Below are 23,368 nucleotides of genomic sequence, written 5' to 3' on the forward strand. Positions count from 1 at the left end.
TTAAAATCTTCAAAAGTTTGTTTGACAACGACGAAGGTGCCATCCGCGACAACCTCTAGCCAGTTTCAACATTGTGGGATTATTTGACTAAGAGATTATCACTATGTTGTTATAAATGCAATAAGCAATGGTTTGTGAGGTTAATCAAATGATTTCATAGCCCTATTTGGTTCCCAGCAAACTGCGGTGCCCTTTGGTATGCAGATATCCGCTTTATAATACACTTCAAGGTTTACTGGAGCCGTTTAAACTGTGTTCTTCGTTTATCTTCTCACCAGTGGGAAGTGGCATTCCAACGAGTCCGGCACCGTTATGGAAGAAAGTACCGCAAGCCAGCGTGGCCTCCCGCGTAATGAGCCTACCCCCCAGGCCATGTCAGCGGCGGCCGAGACCAGTGCTGGCAGCGCGTTCCTGCCGCGTCGCGGTATCCTCAAGAGAATTAGGCTCCCGTCCATCGACTACAGCCGCGTCAAAGACTGGGCCCACGCGCCAAACACATTCAAGGCGGAAGGCACCGGAGGAACGAACCAGAAGCCGGATCCCATGCGCATCATGTGGGCGCAGCAGGCCTTCTCCTCCATGGCGTCGCCCATCTACCAGAGCAAGCTCGTCCGCAACCTAGTGACGCCTCTGCAGTCGAAGTTCAGCAAGGTACGCAGTCCCCAGCCGGTCGCTTCTCCCAGGTGCCCAGCGCAGCCAGAGAACCTCCTTCATCGACCCCCTCCGGCGCCCCGTCAATCACCGCTGCCTGAGGAGCTCGAGTTGACGAGTGCGAAGAACTGGTCCGCACCAGCGACTGCTGTTCGTCCAGAGTTATGTATGATGTCCCACTCGATACTGGGCATCACGCACAGCGAGGACGTGTCCTCCTTCAGGTCGTTTACCACAAGGGGCGAGGAATGCGTCAAGATGACCGACCGCAGAGAATGCGACGAGGGAGCTCCGGGGAGTCGTAGGCCCATCCTCCGTGTCCCGTCCGGCGTTGCACAGTACGCCCCTTCGCACAGTCCTTCGCAAATGCCATACCGTTATGAGGCCAGCGACTCCATCGGACTTTATTCCGAGGAAGAGAGGGGTCCGACCGGCCGAAAGGTTAAGTTCGCGTGGCAGTAAGGAGCGTCAGATGGTGCGGTGACCATTCACAATAAACAATCATGTGATGGTTTGTTCCCTCGGAAGTCGCCGTGGCTATACATGATGACGCCCTAGCGTCGCTAGAGGCAAGTTTTGTATTAGGCACGCGACTTTTACCCTCCCATTCTTTATCATGAATCTGTTATGTTTCTTCCATAGCTAAATCAAGAGTTGGTTTGCTGTAAGACCTTCAGCGTGCTTTGTAAGCTCTTTCTTTTCAGTACCACCGGACTCCAAACTGAGTATGAACTGTTTTGTTATATTTGCATAAAACCCTTAGCGGCATCGGAACCCATATGATATTTGGATAAAAACATATTTCATCTTAAGTATAAAAAATAAAACGATGTTCATTAACGTTTTACTTTACCGATGTATTCGCCGTGCCATAAGAATTTATGGGTAAAAGCCCTCTGTTCAAAGAGCATTATTGTAAAGCAAATGTGAGAGCCGGCTAAAGGCTAGCGCATGAATCACTGAGGCGTGTTAGCCTGAGCTGCGAAACCGCCTTTTTTCTTTCCTCCAGTAGACAAGGAAATTTGACGTCAATAAACAGACGCCAATCACAGTGCCGAAGTTTGCTTCACAGAGCACCATTTGCCGAAGGTCAGTTCACAGAGCACCATTTGCTTAACTTACGTTGTGTTCCGGGAGTTCACGCCTGTTTAAAGAATAGAATTTTAAACTGTATTTAAAAAAATGTTTTCTGATATTGTAGGGACCTAGCAATATGATCATCATCATTTATTTCTCCTTGAGGGCCAGGGCCATTATACAAGGAAGCGAACACTTTAAAACAAATATTCAATAACAAAACACTCTGCAATCTATAAAAAAAAAAAAACGGAAATGCCACTCAGAGGAAAATGTAATCCTACGCCGAGAAACGCCAGCCAAACGTTTTCATGACGTAACGATTCCGTGGACCAATCGCGATCCTTTTGAAAATAAAAAAGCTCAACATGGCTGCTGGCCTTAGCAACGCGACGCTAGTTTCTCGTGACAATTATTCTGCTTTTTTGCACCGTTTCTTACGTGCCCGAGGTTACGCCACGAAATCTTAATGGTATCGGCTTGCGTTTGCAGCAGTTTTTGCGCGACAACGTGAGAATCCAGCGACGCTATCGCCAACGAAAATTTCGAAGCGGGCGCGAGGCTTAGCGCTGGAAGACGGTATGTTAGACACTATCTTGGACAGAAAACGAATTGGGAAGACGGTACATTGGACATGACTTTTTTCCTTTACTAAACAGCTAGTTCGTTGACCAAAACGTATTCTAACTTATTTAAATGTCCTGAATGAATTAAATTAATATTGTAGTAGAAATTGAGACGTTGCCTCCTCTTTTACTACCTTCTGTTGTGTTTTCTTTCTGCCCCAGTCTCAGGTTTACAATCATGTTAAACTTATGGGTTAGAAATTAGTTAGAAGTTAGAAGTTAGTTAGAAGTTAGTTATGGGTTAGAAATAAATAGGGTTATGACTGCAGAAACTTTGTTAGTGTCAGTTATAGAACCAGTTGGGTAAGGTAGTGCGTTCCATTCGTCAATTGCCAATGGTAAGGTTGGCAATGAACCTTTTTCCAGTAAGCTTCTGCGCATGCGTACACTCCCGAAGTGGCCATTTTCGCAGGACACCGGGACGCGGTGCCCTGCGAAAATGGCGACAGCAACATTGTCAGCCTATGTTCGCGCGTATTTAATCTATTTTTACGCTTTGTTTTTTCGTATCGGTAGTATGGGGTATAAAAAACACTTAAAACTGATCCAACGGCACGATGCCAATGTGTTTTGACGGACGGAGGCATGTTGGGCTGCTCTTTGATTTGTAGTTCGCAGACCCAGACAACTACCCAGACAACGCTGCTTACTCGAAAAATGTCCATTGATGAGTGACGGTTGACGCAGGACACCGGGACGCGGTGCCCTGCGAGAATAGCGACAGCAACATTGTCAGCATCTATGTTCGCGCGTATTTAGTCTATTTTTACGCTTTGTTTTTTGGTATCGGTAGTATGGGGTATAAAAAACACTGGAAACTGATCCAACGGCACGATGCCAATGTGTTTTGACGGACGGAGGCATGTTGGGCTGCTCTTTGATTTGTAGTTCGCAGACCCAGACAACTACCCAGACAACGCTCCTTACTCGAAAAATGTCCATTGATGAGTGGCGGTTGACGCAGGACACCGGGACGCGGTGCCCTGCGAAAATGGCGACAGCAACATTGTCAGCATCTATGTTCACGCGTATTTAGTCTATTTTGACGCTTTGTTTTTTGGTATCGGTAGTATGTGGTATAAAAAACACTGGAAACTGATCCAACGGCACGATGCCCATGTGTTTTGACGGACGGAGGCATGTTGGGCTGCTCTTTGATTTGTAGTTCGCAGACAACTACCCAGACAACGCTCCTTACTCGAAAAATGTCCATTGATGAGTGACGGTTGACGATGAAATCGGACGGAGTTTACGAGAATGGTCGAAACAAGGAAAAATACGATGAGGTGGCGATAGCAAACATTGTCTGAGATGATTGTTCTGATGGAAGATCCGATGGAGGAGAGAAAGACGAGACACCCTGCGGCGGTGAGAAAGTGTGACAAGGTTAGCTGACTCGCGAAATCCTGATATGCTAGCTTATGGGGAGTAGTCAAAATAAATAAAACGGAGGGCTGTGCTTTGAACGTATTTCAGGCGGTTAGTAAGGTGGGCCTGCCACTTGTCTCATGGAGGGAGCGAATTATATTGTAGCTCTTACCAATGTAGTATAAGCTATTTGTTTTACTGGGGATGTATACTTCTCTGAGGTTATGGCGAAAAAATCCGAGAGTACGGTTAATTAACATCGGCGATGACATGTTATATGAGTGGTTCATGACAGTGTAAAAACTCCACCTCGGTCTAGAAGACGACGAAACAGCGGACAGAACAAGCCAAGGCTCGAGCACCACCGGATAAGCACGAGCAGCGGGGGGAACGAGCCGACCACAACCGTTTTCTGCCTAGCTTCGATGTCCCTTTTCTGACTGTAAATAGTGTACATAAAGTTGCTATCGATTTAAACACCATAACGTCCAGAAGTTCTTCTATAGACAGGTCAGATGTCAGATGAATTCCTCTGTATTTATACAATGAACAAGTAGTTATTGGAACGCTAGAAAGGTGGTAAGAGAAGGATAGACCATGTAAGCTGCGGGAAAACGATATAGATTGTCATTTATTACAGCTTAATGCCATTTCTGACACCACTAAATTATAAGTGAGATCATTCTGCAAACTTAGTTCATCGTGATGTGAAGGAATCGTTCTATATATGTCACAGTCGTAGGCGAACCACCGTGCTGCAGAATAAGTGTCATAATGAAGATCATTACTGTAGATTAAAAAGTGAAGGGGGCCAAGAACTGTTCCCTGTGGGACCCCAGACGTCACTGCACTTCTGGTAGATTTTACTTTGTTAATAGAAGTCTACTGAGTGCGATTAGTGAGGAATTGAGAAATTCATTTGACTGGAGTGGAGTGGCTTAGTTTCAATAAAAGACGTTGATGAGGGACCTTGCCAAATGATTTAAAGAAGTCAATAAAGATGGCGTCAGTTTCAACAATGAAATCGAAATTTGAGTAGAGGCCAGTTAAAAATGCTGTTGTAGAGTTTCGCATGAGTATGACTTACAAAATCCGTGCTGATGCTTAAAAGAAGATCATGACACTCTAGAAAGTTTAATATGTTTCAAAAGAGAATGTGCCTTATGAGTTAACATGAAACACTAGTGAGCGAGATAGGACGATAGCCACTAATCAGTTGGCGGTCGCTGTTTTATGAACGGGTACGACGTTACCAATTTTCCAATCAGATAGAACTCCAGAGTTTAAGAGACTCAGAGAATATGTCGCAGAGGAAAGCTGAATAAATAAGTTTAGTGTGTAATAATACTGTACATTTTATTTGGTCATCTCGGGGAACTGGAGGACACCATCGGATAAATCGCCCAAGGTACTCCAGAGCGGTCGATTAAGATAGGATCCATAAGAGAGTGAAGGGATTGACATGAGACGGGAGGTCTAGCAAGTTTTCGTTAGTAAAGATAGAGCAGAAGAAGTCGTTAAATAAAAAAGCCATGTGTTCATCTTAAACAGGAAACCCGTGGTCATCTACAAACTGCAGTGGAAGCAATAGTGGCTGATTGATTATTTTCCAAAACTTTTTTAGTTGATGGTTGAATGTTGGGAAGGTTGTTACTATAGAAGTTAGAATTGGCTTGACTACTGGCGGATTTGTTAGCCCTTGCGCATTTGTTATAGGCGTTCGGAGAAGCCAGAGCGTCAACAGCCTTAGCCCGCGCATAGTCATTTTTTTTCTGTTGAATTGACTATGAACAGTTTTATAGTACTTTAGGGCGCAACGCACCCACAGATCCATCTTTCTCACCAAAGTAAAAGAGATGGCTCGAGGCGCAGCACACGCGCGCGCCTCGGAGAGCTCGTGAAAGGAATTCTTTGAAGCCACCATCACAGGCAGACACATCGTTCCGTTGTCTCGTTTTATGTCCTCACTTTAAATAACGTGGTAGGACCTCGCGGCCCCCGCATATTGTCACGGATGACAAGTGATAAGGCGACGAAAACTGAAGTAAACTAAACGTTTAATGGGGGCGAACTTGTGCCAAAAATAAAAGGGGTACAAAAGATAATAACAGAGCGTCGCGGGCGTCGAACTCGGCGTAGCAGCAGAGTTGAACGCTGGGGCGAAACTTGACTCCGCGCGCCTTGCGGAATCCCTTATGTACCCTCGTGGGTTTCTGGATCGTTCGGCGTAGAAGGTTCGGCGCGTAGAACATTCTAACCTCGAATCAGCAAGACTGTTCTCGAATTCACCAGAACATCACATTACAGTGTCAACAAAAATGTGTAGCCGCGGCCAGGAATCGAGCCCTGGCCTTCTGCGTGTAAGGCAAGCTCGATAACCGTTAGGCCACGCGCGCGCTGCCTACTTGGCCAGCTGCGCGCGCGGCATTACCCCCCCTCCCCCTTTAAAAAGTGCATCGTCCCGATGCAACCCAAAATCAAAACAAAGCAAATAAAAAGAACGGTAAACTAAAGAGTCATTTGGAATACGTAAGGTCCACTGTCCTATCGAGCGTAGTACGGCTTCATGCGCACGACGTGGACGACTTCTGGTCGTGGAGGGCGGCGTGATGAAGTCCGTGTTCCGTCGGGCATCACCTCGTAGTTCAGATCCCCGAGTCGACGAAGCACTTTGTAGGGTCCAAAGTAGCGCTTCAGGAGTTTCTCGCTGAGACCACGGCGGCGGATCGGTGTCCACACCCACACCCTGTCTCCGGGCTGGAAGTGGACGTCCCGTCGACGAAGGTTGTAGCGGCCAGTGTCGACACGTTGTTGGGCTTTAATCCGGAGTCTGGCGAGCTAACGGACTTCTTCTGCCCGTTGGGTAACCAACTGGGCATCGTCTCTCCCGTCAACAGCCGGTTCGTGGGGTAACATTGCGTCTAGCATTGTCGTTACTTTGCGACCATGAACCAGTTGAAAGGGAGTAACCCCGGTGGTCTCTTGCACGGCCGTGTTGTAGGCAAATGTGACGTACGGCAACACCTCGTCCCATGCCTTGTGCTCCACGTCGACGTATATGGAGATCATGTCGGCGATGGTCTTGTTGAGTCTTTCCGTCAGCCCGTTGGTCTGCAAGTGGTACGCCGTGGTGCGACGATGGCTGGTGTGGCTGAGACGAAGGACTTCCTGTGTCAGCAGGGCCATGAACGAGGATCCACGGTCTGAGATCAAGACTTCGGGGGCGCCGTGCCGGTGGACAATGAACTCGAGGAAAAACTTGGCGACTTCAACAGCCGTTCCTGATGGAAGGGCTTTTGACTCCGCGTACCGTGTGAGATAATCGGTTGCGACGATTATACATCGGTTTCCTTGCGTCGATGGTGGAAATGGCCCAAGCAAGTCCATTCCGATTTGCTGGAATGGAGCAGATGGCTGCGCAATAGGCTGAAGAAGTCCTGCCGGTCTCGTCGGTGTTTTTTTTTTTTTTTTTTGTCGTTGACACTCGTGGCAAAATCGGGTGTAGGGGTGCACTGTCTTCGCGAGCTTAGGCCAGTAGTATTTTTCGCGTATCCTGGCAAGAGTTCTGCTGTAGCCAAGGTGTTCCGCCGTCGGGTCATCATGGCAGGCTTGAAAAATTTCTTCTCGAAGACTGAAACGGACCACCAACAGCCACGCCGTGTCGTTGTCGCTGAAGTTTTCCTTGTAGAGCACACCTCGTCGGAGGGAGAAGGTTGGCAGTGTTCGTACAAAACCGCGAGGAACGGCGCTTCTTTGTCCCTCTAGGTGCTCGATGCGCCGAGGAAGCATTCATCGTCGTCCTCTTTGGTGCAGGCAGGAGCGGCCTCGACTGGGGTCCTTGACAGGCAGTCGGCGTCATTCTGCTTCCGGCCGGACTTGTACACCACGGTCATGTCGAACTCCTGCAGTCGGAGGCTCCACCGGGCGAGGTGTCCGGAGGGGTCCTTCAGATTCGCCAGCCAGCAGAGCGAGTGGTGGTCTGTGACCACGCGAAAAGGACTTCCATACAAATATGGGCGAAACTTTGTTATTGCCCAGGCGACAGCGAGGCACTCGTTTTCAGTAGTTGAATAGTTCCTTTCCGCGTTAGACAGCGTCTGACTTGCGTATGCGATGACTCGCTCTGCGCCGTCCTGCATTTTGACTAGTACCGCACCCAGTCCTGTGTTACTGGAGCCGGTGTGGATCTCGGTTTCAGCAGACTGGTCAAAATGGCCAAGAATGGGGGGGCGTCTGAAGTCTTCGTTTGAGCTCGTCGAATGACCTCTGGTGTTCTTCTGTCCACTGGAACTTTACGGCGTCCTTCGTGAGGTGTGTCAGCGGTGCGGACAGCTTGGCGAAGTCTCGAACAAAGCGCCTGTAGTAGGCACAGAGTCTGAGAAATATCCTCACGGCCTTCTTGTCAGCCGGCGGCGTAAATGCAGCTACGGCGCGGGTCTTCTCGGGGTCAGGTAGAACACCTTTGTTGTTCACGTCGTGGCCAAGGAACTTTAGTTCCCCATAGGCGAACCGACACTTTGTTGGCTTGAGTGACAGGCCGGCGGTCTTGATGGCTTGAAGTACGGCTCGAAGTGGTCTGAGGTGTTCGTCGAAATCTCGTGAGAATACCACGACATCGTCCAGGTAGACGAGGCAGCTCTGCCATTTCAGACCTGCCAGCACGGTGTCTATGACGCGCTGGAATGTGGCTGGTGCTGAACAAAGTCCGAACGGCATCACTCTGAATTCGTACAGTCCGCCGGGAGTGACGAAGGCAGTTTTCTCCCGGTCACGTTCGTCGACTTCAATCTGCCAGTAACCACTCTTCAGGTCCATCGACGAAAAATATCGGGAGTGGCGCAGTCGGTCTAACGTATCGTCGATGCGGGGGAGCGGATAAACGTCCTTCTTCGTCACAGCGTTCAGTCGACGATAGTCCACGCAGAACCGCAGAGTGCTGTCCTTCTTCTTTACAAGAACGACTGGGGACGCCCATGGGCTTCTTGAGGGTTGAATGATGTCGTCGTCGAGCATTTCCTGGACTTGATCTTGAATCACTTTGCTTTCCTTTAAGGAGACTCGATACGGCGACTGGTGGACAGGGAGCGCGTCGTCGTCGGTAATAATGCGATGTTTCGCCACTGGTGTTTGGCGAACTTTCGACGACGTGGCAAAAGAGTCACTGTATTAGGCGAGGAGATCAACCAGTTGCCGGCGCTTAGGAGCTGGGAGCTCGGGGTCGATGTCGATCGGCGGCGGCGGCGCGCTGTTCTGCTGTAACGACGAGGTTTCTTTGGAGGTCGCGGTGACCACGGTTGGCGCCTTAAATTCCTCGATGTGGCCCACGGTGGTACCCTTCGTTAGGTGCTGTGGCTCCTCTTGGAAGTTTGTCATAAGAACAGTTGTACGTCCTTCTTGGAGATCCGATACGCCTCGTACGACGCCAATTCCTTTCTCAAGGAGCAGTTGGACGCTGCCTTCCAGAAGAGCTTCAGCGTGCATGGCTGCGTCGGTTATGACGGTGACAAAAACTCTCGACCGTGGCGGTAAGTTCACATGGTCGGCGATAACTCGGATCGCGGTTGACGTCGTGTTGGTCGCCACGGGCGGTAAAACAGGCTTTCGCGGCGTCAGCTGGTTTGCCCCGAAGTGGATGACGGCGCCATACTCGCAGAGAAAGTCCATTCCGAGGATAACGTCCCTTGAACAGTCTTGCAGAATGACGAACTTCACAGGGCACGTCTCACCCTGGATCTCGACGCGAGCAGTGCATCTCCCGACTGGTGTGATGAGGTGCCCTCCGGCGGTTCGTATTTGAGGTCCATCCCACGGCGTCGTGACTTTTCGAAGGCGGCGGGAGAGCCTCCCACTCAAGACTGAGTAGTCTGCTCCGGTGTCCACGAGTGCCGATGCGTCGAGGCCGTCGATAACAACGTTTAGGTTGTTGGACACCGACGCAGGTGCGTCGTTGTGATGCGTAGCGTCGGGAGAGTGGGAGCGCTCCGTCGTTCTTGGAGGCTCTTTACGTCGGTCGTCCTCGGCAACTCCACCTCCAGGGGTTGCCGCGCCTAGTTTCCCCGGCGAGGAGCGAGGGGCGACAGGCTTTCACGTCGGGGTCGGTGCATCGGCGAAGCTGGACGTCGTGGCGAAGGCGATCGGAACTCTCGGCGGGACGCAGGCTCGGGGGACTGAGGTCGTCGCAGGTACTCGTCGATCTCAGTAGGGCGTTCACCATGACGGGGGCGCGGGTCGTTCGGGTGGAACCCGCGTAGCCCGAGTCGTCGGTATAGGCATCGGCGGTAGGTGTGGTCCGCTTCCCCGCAATACAAGCACAGAGGGCGTCGGTCGGGCGTTCGCCAAACGTCGGTCTTTCGTGGAGCGCGAGGCTCCGGGCAGGCGTACTGGACCTGGTCGTCGTGGCGTCGGTCATGCTGCGGCGCAGGAGACTGACGTCGGAGCGGCGCGACATAGGTGCGACGAGGAGGCGGTGGCCGTCGGGCCACTGCGGCGTAACTCAACGTCGGTGGTTCCGGAGTGGTGCTGACGAGAACCTCAGGCTGCAGCGCTTGCTGGACTTCTTTCCTGACAATGTCGGCGATTGAGGGCGAAGCTGGGCTTGCGGCGGCAGGTAGAAGTTTCTTGATCTCCTCCCGGACGACGTCCTGGATTATCTCGCGGATGTCCGTGGTGTTGTAGCTGGAAGACGAAAAGGAACCGACGCCGGGAAATCGGTGATAGTGGGCGGCTCGTGTTTGAAGGGTATATACGTTCGATGTTGGTGGCCTCCGTCATGAAGCCTTCGACGGTGGTAGGCGGGCTCCGCACAAGACCACCGAAAATGTTTTCCTTCACGCCGCGCATCAAGACTCTGAGCTTCTTTGCTTCGAATGCTTCAGGATCGGCGCGGTTGCTCAGTCGCAGGACATTTTCCACGAAGCTAACGACGCTCTCGTTAGGGCCTTGGATCCTCGCTTGAAGAAGCTCTTCCGCGCGTTCTCTTCGTTGTTGGTTCGTGAATGTTCTTCGCAACTCAGCCTTGAGTTGCTCCCAGGAAGTGATCGATGCTTCGTGGTTCTCGAACCAGTTCCGGGTGGTTGCTTCCAAGGCGAAGTAAGCGTTCCGCAGACACTGTTCCGGTGCCCACCCGTTATGACGGGCCACTCGTTCATACTGTTGGACCCAGTCGTCGATGTCTTCGTGGCTTTCGCCGTGGAAGGGAGCCGGTGTCCGAGGAGCGACGGGTAGGTAGACGACGGCAGGAGCGGCGGGGGTCTGAGACTGGTTGGCCATCGTCGTCTTCTTCGGCTTGGGTTTGTCCAGCAGCAAACCGTACTCAGGATCCTCTCCCTTGGTGCGGCAGCTGGTCCGAGTTTCAGGTTCCGCGCTGTGTGGTCTTTTCACCGAGCTGGGAAATGTACTTGCACTGCGGGCCCTGGGGGTGGAACGCTGCATGGGCATGCGGTACCCGCACCTCCACCAAAATGTCACGGGTGGTGACCGAAAGAACAATAAATAAACAGAAAGAAATAATGTTTAATGTGGCGAACTTTTGCCAAAAATAAACGGGTGCAAAAGATAATAACACAGCGTCGCGGGCGTCGGAGGCGGCGGAGCGGCAGAGTCGAACGCTGGGGCGAAACTCCCCCGCGAAGCCCCTTATGTACACGCGTGGGCTTCTGGAATAATCGGCATAGAAGGTTCGACGCGTAGAGCATTCGGGCCTGGAACAAGCCAACATGATTCTCGAATTTTCCAGAACACTAAATAGCAGGAATAAACAAACGACACGTCGCTACCAGGAATCGAACCCTGACTTTCCGCGTGGGAAACAAGCGCGATAACCATTAGGCCACGCGCGCGCTGCCTGCTTGGCCAGCTGCGCGCGCTGCAATATGTAGACAGCTTGATACACCACCTGGTCAATCTGGGACAGAGGACTTGAGCTGTCGGTTTCTTTGGCCCAAGTATACCAAGCAGTGGTTGATGGTCTGTGATGAACGTCACTTTCCTTCCTGCAATGTACTTGTGGAATTTCTGGGCTGCAAAAACGACCGCAAGGCCCTCTCGGTCCAGCTGAGCATAATTTCTTTCTGCTGGTCCTAGTGTCCTAGAAGCAAAAGCGATCGGTGCCTCTCTGCCTTATAGTCCTCGTGTTGAGAAAGGACAGCTCCCAATCCGTACGGCGAAGAGTCGCAGGAAACAAAGAGCTCCTTCTCGTCGTAGTGAGCTAGTACTGTCTGTTTGAGAATCAGATTCTTCAGCTGCTCAAATGCTTTCTGGTGCTTGTCTTCCCATTTCTATGCACTGACTTTCTGGAGCAGCTCGTATAGACAGCTGGCAATTGTTGCCCTGCTCTCCAGAAGTCTGTCGTAGAAAGCAAGCAGTCCGAGAAACGACTGTAGGGCTTGTTTACAAGTTGGTACTGGAGCGTCCACTATGGCTCGTACCTTCTCTTATGTCGTGTGAACGCCTGAGCCGTCAATTTGGTGTCCCAGAAAGAATACCTCTCGAACTCCGAACCAACACTGTCTTTCCCAAGAAGGATGCTAAACTTCTTCAGTTGCTTCAGGACCGCTTCCAACTGCGAGGCACGTTCTGTGGCGTCCTTTCCGCCGATTATGACATCGTCAAGGTACACAGACGCCTGGGATGCCCGCCAGCATAGATTTCATAAGCGCTGGAATATGGCCGGTGCTGCGGAGATTCCGAAGGGAAATCTCTCGTCTTTGTAAAGTCCTTTCAGCGTGTTGAGGGTCAGGATCTCAGCTGTTTCTGGGGTAACATAAAGTTGCTGGTAAGTTTGGGTAAGGTCGATAGTGCTGAATATATTGCTTCCTCCCAAGTTGTTGAGGACTTCATCTGCTGTTGGAAGTGGATAAGCTACCTTGAACAAAAAGTAAGGGCGCAAACGAGCTGGTGTACATTGCGCATGGTTGAAAAAACCCCGAGACTGCGGGTAAACGACACAACACTAAAAAGTCTCTAATAGAGACTTTTTAGTGTTTTGTCGTTTACCCGCAGTCTCGGGGTTTTTTCAACTATGTGCAAGCTACCTTCTTTGCTGCAAGGTTCGAGGTGCAACGGTAGTCACCACAGATGCGCAGCGTTCCGTTTTTCTTACGTACCAGGACCAAAGGCGTTGCCCAGTCGGAATGCTGAGTCGGTTCAATGATGCCTTGCTCCTGAAGTCTATTCAGTTCAGTCTGTACAGTTGATCGTAGCGCAAAGGGTACCGAGCGTACTTTCAAGAATTTCGGAGTTGCTCAGTCGACAAGTTCTAGTTGTACGACAGGACCAGTCTGTCCTGTGATGTCTTCATTGAACACAGACTGGTACTTGTCTAGTAGTCTGGAGACAAGAGCATCGTCTGAGACATCGTTAATTCCAGCAATGTCTATGCCGAGGTGTGGAGACCAGTTCCGTCCGAGAAGGTTGCAACCGGCTCCCTTGACAACCATGAGTGGAAAACTGCAGGTTTTGTCTTGAAAACGCCGCAGTTCACTGAAAAACCGCGCTAATTCGACGGATTTTTAAGTTTCGGTTTGCTATCGGAGCGCATCTCGGCCCCGACGGCACCGTGCCCCATGAAGAAATAGTGCAACCAGCCTCTGCTGCATCGCCTGATGACAGCGCAGCAGAGGTTTGTTGCACTATTTCTCTACGAGTCGCGGTGCCGTTGGGGCGGAGATTCGCTCCGATAGCAAACCGAAGCTTAAAAACCCGTCGAATTTGTGCGGTTTTTCAGAGAGCCGTAAAATGCTGCGCGTGAATTCTATCGTTCTGCGATTTGTTGATTTAGTGTTTTTTGATAATGCTGAACAATGTTTTAATTAAATCCATGCCCTTAAACAGAACATTAAGAAAGTTAATTGCGCAAAAATAATTAACAATCTAATTATCTTGGACTTTAACAATTTTCCTAAATAGGCCTCTGGCACAGGACCAAAACGATACGAGTCTTTTTTTTTTTTTTTGCGACGCGTAGTTTTTGCAATATCGAATTTGTCCACCTACGCGTCGCAACAAAAAAAGGCTTGTTGTGTTTTGGTTCTGGGCGAGAGGCCTATTTAGGAAAATTATTGAAGTTCGGGATAATTGGATTGTAAATTAGTTTTGCGTAATTAACTTTTTAATATTGTGTATGAGGGCATGGTTTCAATTAGCGAATTGCTCAGAATCATCGAAAAACACTGAATCAACAAATTGCAGAAATATAGAAGGCACGCGCAGCATTTTTCGGCTTTCTGAAACACCGCACAAATTCAACGGGTTTTTGAGTTTCGGTTTGCAATCGGAGCTCATCTCGGCCCCGAAGGCACCGCGCCCTTGGAGAAATAGTGCAACCAACCTCTGCTGCGCTGTCCTCGCGCAACGCAGCAGAGGCTGGTTGCACTATTTAAAGGGCAACTCCGGTCCATACTTTCGATTTTGGGATTATGACAGTTTTTAGTGCAGTCAGCGTCCCTGAATTGCAAGGTGTAATTTTTTTTCTCGTTATTGTGCGTAGTTTTAAAGATATTGCGCCTCAAAGTTTTGTTTGGGGCGCGGCCAACAAAACCGAAACTAGCCGCTCGGGGCCCCGGCCACACTTGAAATCAGCCGCAATGTGAACGTGACGTCAGGATCGTTCTCGTTCAACGAGTACGCAGGCTGAGCGGCACCTAACTCTGCTGCGCTAGCCGTCTAAATATAGGAGGTAAGCTGATTTTATTTTAATTCTGTATACGTGGTAGTTATCCAGCATATGTAGCACGGGTTAGTGCGTATACCGTAAAGCTAGCGACTGGAAAACCCGTGAACTCGCCGCCGCCGTGCGTACGCTATGCCGTACTCGTTGCTTGTATATACCCAGAGGCTAGCGACTGGAAAACGAGTGAATTCGTTCGGTGCCGCACTCGGCGGCTGTCGCCGTGCGTACGGTCTTCCGTACTCGTCGCTAGGCCTAAATTGTCATCGGGGCTCCGTGGATGGAGCGGCGTTGCTCTACGCCGCGCTGCCAGTGACGTACAGTACTGGGGGCCCTCTGGCTTTCGTGCTGCGGGTCAGTCCCAGACACGAAGCTTTGGGGCTCTCCGGCGTGGGCCGCGGCACCCGAACACACGTGTGCTGAGCTTTACACGTCTGTTTTTTCGTTCTTCTTTCCTCGGGCGCGTAAAATCCGAAGTCCCAAGTCCACTCGTCGAACAGCGTTCACCCACACCTCCAATTTCCGGTCCGTTGGAAACTTGTGAAAAAGCACCTCCGGGTTGCGCAGCGGGTTGTGTGAGCAGCCCACAACGCTAGAAGTTGCACTGGGCATCTTTCGAGGAACAGCTGGGCAGTCTTGGGCGCACCGAGTTGCTCGCTGAAACGAGTCTTGGAGGCCTCGCTAGCAAATCAACAAAAGGCTGTACCGAAGCTACACGAGCTACAGATAAAAGCAACGGCTAAACACGCCAATCACAAACCGAAGTAGCGGTGGTAGCGCCTCAAAGAAGCGCACTCCACGCAACGCCCGGACCGGAGGAGAAAAAAGAAGAGAACGATACTGACGTCACGGCCCAATGTTGCTTTAGCGATCGGCAACCCGCTGGCCCCCCGCTAAGGAGCAGCGGCTCGCGGCGGGTCGCATTTTTATTATCGGCATTAGTTGAGAATGCGGCGTCCCCCGGACGTAATATTTTGGCTGGGGTGCTATTTTGTGTCACTACAGCGATGCCAGTAATTTATTTCATTTTTAGTTTTGGCCGGAGTTGCCCTTTAAGGAAACAGGGCTTGAGCTATGGTACGTAAAATTACCAGTTCGAACGAATGGTACTTACTTGAAGTTAGAGCGGGAATTATACGAAGCCTATGGAAACACATACTATCAAGTTCACAACTGCTTTTTCCTTCTATACCGGAACTGACGTCAACGTTTCAAAGCTATTTTGAAAGTAAAAAGTAGGTGGCGCCATAGGTGCTCCTCCTTAGGGAAGTATTCTCCCCTTCCGACTAAATCTTTCCGAGTTAGTGGTTACAGCACAGCTCGCGGCTGCGTTGAGATGGTGGGGCCCCCACCAGAAAGACAGGGTATAGGCCCGTAGCTCTCAAGTTTTGAGCAGCGCTCCAGGCGAGCGAAATAGAATATTTGGCTCGCGTTTCGAACACCACTGATGGGTGTTTCCCTAGAGGGCAACCGTCAAAGTTATGCAAGATCTGAGACAAGGCAGAGCGGTAACATCCTTTAGTGCGATACGCCAGGCCCTCCTTAAAGAGGCTTGCGAGGAAGTTGAGCACCTGTGTTAGAGAGCTCTCTAACACAGGTGCTCAACTTCCTCGCAAGCCTCTAGCCAAATTTCGGAGCAGACTGCACACCTCATTGAGGCATCATGGAGGCGGGGAACACAGCTCACCTACACCTCTTGCTGGCGCAGGTGGGAACGCTGGTGCCATTCAAGGACTGTGGGAACGCTGGTGCCATTCAAGGAAAGGGGTAACAGTCCTTGAATGGCACCAGCGTTCCCACCTGCGCCAGCAAGAGGTGTAGGTGAGCTGTGTTCCCCGCCTCCATGATGCCTCAATGAGGTGTGCAGTCTGCTCCGAAATTTGGCTATGTGTTTGCTGGAGTTGGTCAGTGTCCATGCTGCCAGTGTCCGGCTCCCCGTGCTCAGCATTGATGTACCTGCTGGTCGTGGCTGCGCAGTAGGTCGTGTGACTGGGGAAGAAGACGCGGTTCCTCGTACGAGTGATGCATCAGCGAGGCGTACCATGGCTGAGATGGCCAGACTGGAGCTACTAGAATGAGTGGACCGTTGGAGGTCTGCAACTTGGCAATTCATCTCCTCACAAGGCTGAATGGTGGGAAGGAATAGAGGCCCTGACCCGTCCAGTCCTGGCTGAGAGCATCCATTGCTGCCGCCTGAGGATCCGGCTTCCAACTGTAGTAGTGCCTCACCTGGTGGTTGGAGAAGTCCGCAAGAAGGTTCGTGTGCACGGGGCCCCACAGACAGTTGACCCTGCTGAATGTGAACGGGCACAGTTTCCAACTGCTGGCATCCATCACTCCCCTGGATGCTTGGTCCGCATTCGTGCTCATGTGCCCCGGAATGTGTTGCGCCGTGACTGATATTCCCCTCGCCCAACACCACGACCATAGCTCGTGGGCTATCCTGGTGAGCTGTGGAGAGCAGGGCCTGCCCCTCCTGTTGATGGCCGCTATCTGCTGCTGTGTTGTCTAGCTCGAGGAGGATGGAGCCCCGAGACACATTCTTTGCCAGTGCCTGAAGGGCCAGGAAGGCTGTCATCAGCTCCAGGGGATTGATGTGCCAAGTGGATTGGAGTGGTGTCCAGTGATGCCCGATCGTCCACCACTCCTAGCATGCTCCCCACCCTTTTAACGAGCTGTCCGACTGTATCGTCTGCACTACTGGGGGTGTCTTGATCTGGCCCTTTGGGGTCGTCCTCGGTACACGGATCCACCACGCTAAGTTCTGCTACGTGTCCCTGGATAGTGTAAGAGTGGTCGTGTATGTACGTCTCTGTAGGGCCTGTCTCAAATCCTGATATAAAAGGAACCCTCCGGCAGCACCATTAGGCATGCGTCCAGTTGTCCCACCAAGCTTGCAACCTGGCGGGCCGTGATCCCCGGTTGCTCTAGCCTCTGCTGTAGGTGGTCTAACAGGTTGGCGAGTTTCTCCTCAGGGAGCTCGAGCGTCAATCATCTCGAGTCTATCAATAGTCCCAGAAACAACAAGTCCTGGGCTGGTGTCAGTACTGACTTCTCCAAGATTACGGCGAAACCCGGGTTTCGTGGGAGGTTCACGATTAGACGTACGTCCCTGGTTTGCCAGTAGGGAGGGGGATTGGTCCATGACGAGGATATCATCCAAGAACATGACGATGCGAAGTCCCTTGGACCGGAGATAGGCCGCGACTGGTTTCAGTAGTTTTGTGAAAACTCTTGGTGCCCATCTGAGGCCAAATGGTAGCACGTTCCAACTATAGACCCTGTCGGGCCCCCTCCCGAAAGCCGAACCAGGGGCGGTCCGGACGGCAGATTGGGACAGACAGGTATGCGTCCTTCAGGCAGTTCACATCCAGAACCTATGGTTCTGGTTGTGAACTGCCGTAGCATCATGAATAAAGTTGATGAGCTTGCTTCTTTAATAATGACTTTGAATCCACAGATTGTTATGGGGACCGAATCTTGGTTGGACGATACGGTCTCTGACACTGCGGTTTTTCCGCCGGGATTTACGGTATATCGTAAAGACACACATCGACACGGAGGAGGAGTCTTTTTGCTGGTTTCATCTTGGTGGAGTAGCTGTGCAGTTAAATTTGAGAATGACTCTGAGTCGTTGTGGTGTCGCGTTCGTTTTCCCAAAGGGAACACTGTGGTGTTTGGAACTATTTACCGTCCGCCAGACGGAAATGAAACAAGCATTTCTTTACTCTCAGATATGTTATCAGTGATACCAGACACCGTCTTTCTGGGAGGCGATTTTAATTTGCCAGACTTTTCGTGGTTAACTGGGACGACGGCAAGAAGCAAATCGCGTGTTTATTCTATGTTCACAGAATTGATAGATACATTTGGTCTGATTCAGTATGTCATGGAGCCGATTCGACTGACGGAAGTTTTAGATCCAGTCTTATGCAATGACCCAAATATTGTTTCTAGCGCCCACGTATATCCTGGAATAAGTGATCACAATGTTGTTGTTACCGAGTTGAATGTATCAGGCGTACCTGAACAGAAACAAGAGCCACGCAGAGTACTCATCTATGAAAAGGGTAATTTTGACGCCAGCAATAATGCATTACGTACATATTTTCTAACTTTTTCATGTTTATCTGAGTCTTGTACAACAGAGGAGATTTGGATTTTGTTTCGCAATAAAATATTGGAATTAGTTGAGGCTTTTGTACCTTCAAGAACTTTGCGGCAAAGACGTAAACAAAAACCTTGGTTTAATGCCGAAATACGGAAACTACTGGGGAAAGCAAGGCGGGCTTACAAAAAACGTTGTAAAGATAACTCTGTCCTTAATTTGCAAGGGTTAAAATATATTAATAATCAATTAAAAGTAACAATAAAGTTAGCTAAGCAGTCATTTTTTACCAGGCTAAACTTCGATCTTAAACGAAACCCAAAGGTATTCTGGAAATATGTGAAGACATGCAGGAAATATGATATTTCTATCCCAGTTCTTAATGTTGACGGCCAAATGTTAAAGGAAAATGTGGACAAGGCAGAATGCTTCAATTCCTACTTTAAATCGGTATTTTCTCCGGAACTCTCTGGGTATGTGGTGGAGTCACCGAATAGTTGTTTTACTGGCATGATGGCGGATATTGATATTGATGTTCATGGTATTTCCTCTCTTTTGCGCGGCCTAGATCAGTCAAAGGCTACTGGCCCTGATGGTATATCACCTGTTATTCTCATTAAGTGTTCCGAGATCGTATCACAGTACTTTTCCATTATATTTAAAACGATACTTGAGACAGGGTTGGTCCCAATAGATTGGAAAACGGCGAATGTGATTCCTGTTTTTAAATCCGGAGATAAGAAACTTGTAGAAAATTATAGGCCTATATCACTAACGTCAGTTTGCTCTAAGCTTTTTGAGCATATTTTATATAGCGCAATGTTCAAATATCTTGATAGCTTTAACTTTTTTACTCCATCCCAGCATGGCTTTCGGGCTGGATTTTCATGCAACACGCAGTTAGCAGAGTTCCAGCGTTACCTATTAAAAGCAAATGACAAAAATACGCAAGTAGACTCAGTCTTTCTAGATTTCAGCAAAGCTTTCGACACGGTACCACACAACCTTCCACTGATAAAACTAGCCTCTATAAATATTAATAGCAAGGTACAAATTGTATACGAAGTTACTTAAGTGACCGTGAGCAATGTGTTGTCTTAAATGGAAGTAAATACTCAGTCGTTTCCGTGACTTCAGGGGTCCCCCAGGGTAGTGTACTTGGACCGTTACTGTTTTTAATTTACGTTAACGACATTGTACAAAATATTCAGTCGACAATAAAACTTTTTGCTGATGATTGCGTTATTTACAGGGAAATAAATTCGACGAGAGACATCGAGATCCTACGGAGCGATCCAGATAAGGTAGCATACTGGTGTAACCAATGGAACATGAGCCTAAATATTGGAAAATGTAACCTCGTTAATTTTGCTAGAAACGTCTCTAAATTTTTTACAAGTTATACTATCAAAAACCTGACAATCGGTAATGTCTCTGAATGTAAATATCTTGGCATTTATTTTCACCAATCACTTAAATGGAATAAACATATTGACTACACAATTAATAAGGCCAGTAAAATGTTGGTTTTTATGCGTAGAAATTTCAAACACGCGTCCCGAGACGTAAAAGAAACTCTTTACTTCTTGCACGTAAGGTCAATGCTTGATTATGCGTGCGTTATATGGGATCCCTACCAGCAGTATCTGATCGATAGATTAGAGAAACTTCAAAATCAAGCAGCGCGATTTCTTAGTAACAACTACGATCCGTACGCTAGTATGACAGAGGTTAAAACCATGCTGGGATGGGAGCCCTTGAGTATTCGAAAGCAAAAATTAAGATTTAAGTTTTTCCATCGCATTTATTATAATAATACTGGTATTAATAAGAATGAGTATCTTTTTGGGGCCAACGTATGTTTCAGCTAGGTGTGATAACTCTAGAAAAGTTTTTGAATATTCCTATAAAACAAACAGCTTCTGTCATTCTTTTTTTGTAAAGACAATTAGAGAGTGGAACTTGCTGCCTAATGATGTGGTGAGCACCTTGGACAACAGTGTATTTTTTTCTCGGCTGTATATCTAATCTGTGCGGAAAAGTGATCACTTTGTGTTCTTTATGTATGTGTGTTATTTCCTGCCCCTCCTACAATAATGCCCTCGAGGCGATGTAGGTACCCTGTAAATAAATAAATAAATACGTATCACGGAGTCGCCCTGCTGGATAAGATCCCTCACCGAGTGCCACCCCTCCATCTTGAAGTGGTCGTGTTACACCAACTCGTTTAGTTGTCTAAAGTAGCCGGTGTTAGATTAAAACGTCATTCGTGATCCTCATTCAACAATATTATCCGATACCCGGTTCTTCTATGTTAATATGCGATACCCGGCAAAAAAGTTTAATGACCGATATCATGTGAAGCAAAATAATTCAACTGAAAAAAGTGCATCTCTTTCTTTAACCGCCCATTTTTTAGTTCTTAGTTGCGGGGGAATGGCAGGCGTAGTAAGGATTTGTGAAGCGCATACGTCTCACTTGGCAAAAGTTTACTGCAATCGGCATGGGCGTACGTCAGGGGGGGGAGGCATGTGTTTCCCCTTCCCTCCCCGAAACAGCCGCCACTGGCAACACCGCCTAAAAGACAAGGCCATAGCAGAAGGGTTTGGATTTGGGCTAGTTAACCCCTATACAAGGCCATAGCGCTCTGAGAGGTTACGTCACAAAGGCGGAGGAAGGAAGTCCATGGCGCAACTACGTGAGAATACGCTATCGACGTGAAAAAACTGTTTCTTGACAAGCGGCGCGGTGGTGTTCGTTCATGCGCGTTTATCCGACATTAATACACGTTTTAGAGGCGCAGTCTTGTACAATTTATTATATATATAATATAAACGTAATATACAACGCGCTACCAAGGTTGAGAGTACCAAATTTATATTTATGAGTATCCCCGTAACCGCGGGACTACGTGCAGTTCCGCAGCACCCCACACTTTTCGAAAGGACCGGCTGCGATGCTGCCGATGCCACATGGCTCCGACTCTGGTAAATTTACCAGAATCGGACCGATTCTGGTAAATTTTCGTTGTGTGTGAGCTGCTGACTGTCTGAAAAGGAACGCTGAGACATCTCAGAAGGGAAGGAAACCGAAAAGAAATCCAGTCTTTGTCGCAGGCAGCGCACACCAGCAAGAGATGGGTCGACAACGTTAAGCCTTTCGTCGCCGCTGCTCTCGTGTGTGGTACTTTTGAGACTTGTTTCCCGTCGTATTTCTGTCATCACCGTAGTCTCGGGTAGTTTTTTTTTGTGTGTGTGTTCGCTTGATACTACGGCATTTACGTGGATTCGTGAAACAAGTCCTGCTACGGTTTGAGTGACGTGTGACAACTAGCCAACGAAAACTGGTCGATTAGTCGATAGACCTCTCGACAGAGAGAGGCTTCTTGGAGTTCGTGTTCAAATGTGTTCGTCACGGATATTGTGGGACGTATGGATACGATTGATAGGTGAGAAACAACTTATTTACGGGCTTTCTTGGTCATGTAGGACGCAAGTAAAATGCTGCAATCGTTTTTTTTAATCGCATGATAGATTGCAATTTTGTTCTTCGTCGTTATTCGTATGCAGTTGCGACGACATTTGTAAATATGCGCGGTAATCTAGTTTTCGCTGGAAGGTGAAAAACAAGTTTGTGTGATTATTAAAAGTGCGTTGTTTGTGGTTATTGTATTGCCTTTACCGCGTTTATACTAGAATCTTAACTATTAAGGTAATAGTATTATTATATACAAAATAAGTTATGTTTTGTTCTAAGACAGCTCGAGTCCATAGGGAGAGGTCAATTAGTAGACTAAGTAGTACGTTTAGTACCCCTGCCACACGGAAAAGTTAATATATTTTCATTCAGTGATATAGGATTTAATCAGCTCGCGGTCTTGAGTGATTATACGAGCGCCGCAAGCGGATTTGTCGACCCCATAATGTCATTCGATCGAAATTACATTAATTTTGCCATGTGGCCGGGGTATGATGCAAGAATTCAGTGACTGCACGCGATAACGTCGCTTACATGATCGTGAGAAACACTTGTCTTGCCTTGTCCGCGTTGACTACGTCTACCTGATTTTTAACTGTTCTGTTTTGCTGTTTCCAAATCACTGCGTGTCTCGCCATTATGTCGAAGTATTTCTGTATAAAATATGCATTCCTACAACAATAATTGCATGACTCAATGTTTTCAACTTGAAACAATCACATTTTTTTATAGACTTCTTATACGCATACCTCGTGCCATTTCGTACCGATTATTTAGCGGTGTAATATTTTGCTCGTGTAATAAAATGTTTTCTATACCCGTTGCTATGTGCAGCTTTCATTTTAGCTAATATGACACGCGTATGTGACTAAAAACGCGTTACGACGGTCGATCCACGCGCGTTGCCTTCGCTTCGACGCGCGCCCCCGATGGCCTTCCTTTGCGACGTCACGAGAGGAGCGCTACGGCCTTGTCTTCTAGGAGGTGCTGCCACTGGTCAGGGCAAACACTGGCCGGCGGCGCCCAAGGGATTACAAGGGCACCGCCCCCGGCCCTGGGGGCGGGGGGGTCTGGTTTCCCCCCCCCCCCCCCCCCCCACACACACACACAAAAAAACAAGTTGGTACGCCACTGCCAATCGGCCTAACCAATATCACATGGTAAATATAGAAACGAATCACAAAGTCATAATTGTGGCCATATCAGTTTCTATTTTGTTCTTAGCCCGAGACTGAGGCAGGAAAAGAGGAAAGTTTCGAAGTAGAAGAAAAATGAACAGTCGAGGACACGTCTCTATTACTGTTCATTTTTCTTCTACTTCGACTGTTCATTTTTCTTCTACTTCGAAACTTTCCTCTTTTCCTGCCTCAGTCTCGGGCTAAGAACAAAATGGTT

At 48.9% G+C, this 23,368-nt stretch overlaps 1 protein-coding gene across 1 annotated transcript; it reads left to right on the forward strand.

The window, feature by feature from the left end:
* Nucleotides 1-372: 372 nt before the first annotated feature.
* Nucleotides 373-18,728, forward strand: LOC120840789. Its single transcript, XM_040211502.1, has 3 exons — nucleotides 373-651; nucleotides 17,831-18,458; nucleotides 18,601-18,728. The coding sequence occupies exons 1-3, from the start codon at nucleotides 373-375 to the stop codon at nucleotides 18,726-18,728; spliced, it is 1,035 nt and encodes a 344-aa protein (XP_040067436.1).
* Nucleotides 18,729-23,368: the final 4,640 nt, after the last annotated feature.

This window comes from Ixodes scapularis, unplaced genomic scaffold, assembly GCF_016920785.2.
Source record: "Ixodes scapularis isolate PalLabHiFi unplaced genomic scaffold, ASM1692078v2 PGA_scaffold2__306_contigs__length_199485367, whole genome shotgun sequence".
In the NCBI taxonomy this organism is placed as follows: domain Eukaryota; kingdom Metazoa; phylum Arthropoda; class Arachnida; order Ixodida; family Ixodidae; genus Ixodes; species Ixodes scapularis.

Coding starts and splice junctions, on each gene's coding strand:
- LOC120840789 (XM_040211502.1), top strand. CDS start 373: ATGTCAGCGGCGGCCGAGACCAGTGCTGGCAGCGCGTTCCTGCCGCGT. Junction 652..17,830: donor TGCAGTCGAAGTTCAGCAAG/GTACGCAGTCCC, acceptor GCTTCTTTAATA/ATGACTTTGAATCCACAGAT. Junction 18,459..18,600: donor AGTACTCATCTATGAAAAGG/GTAATTTTGACG, acceptor TGTACCTTCAAG/AACTTTGCGGCAAAGACGTA.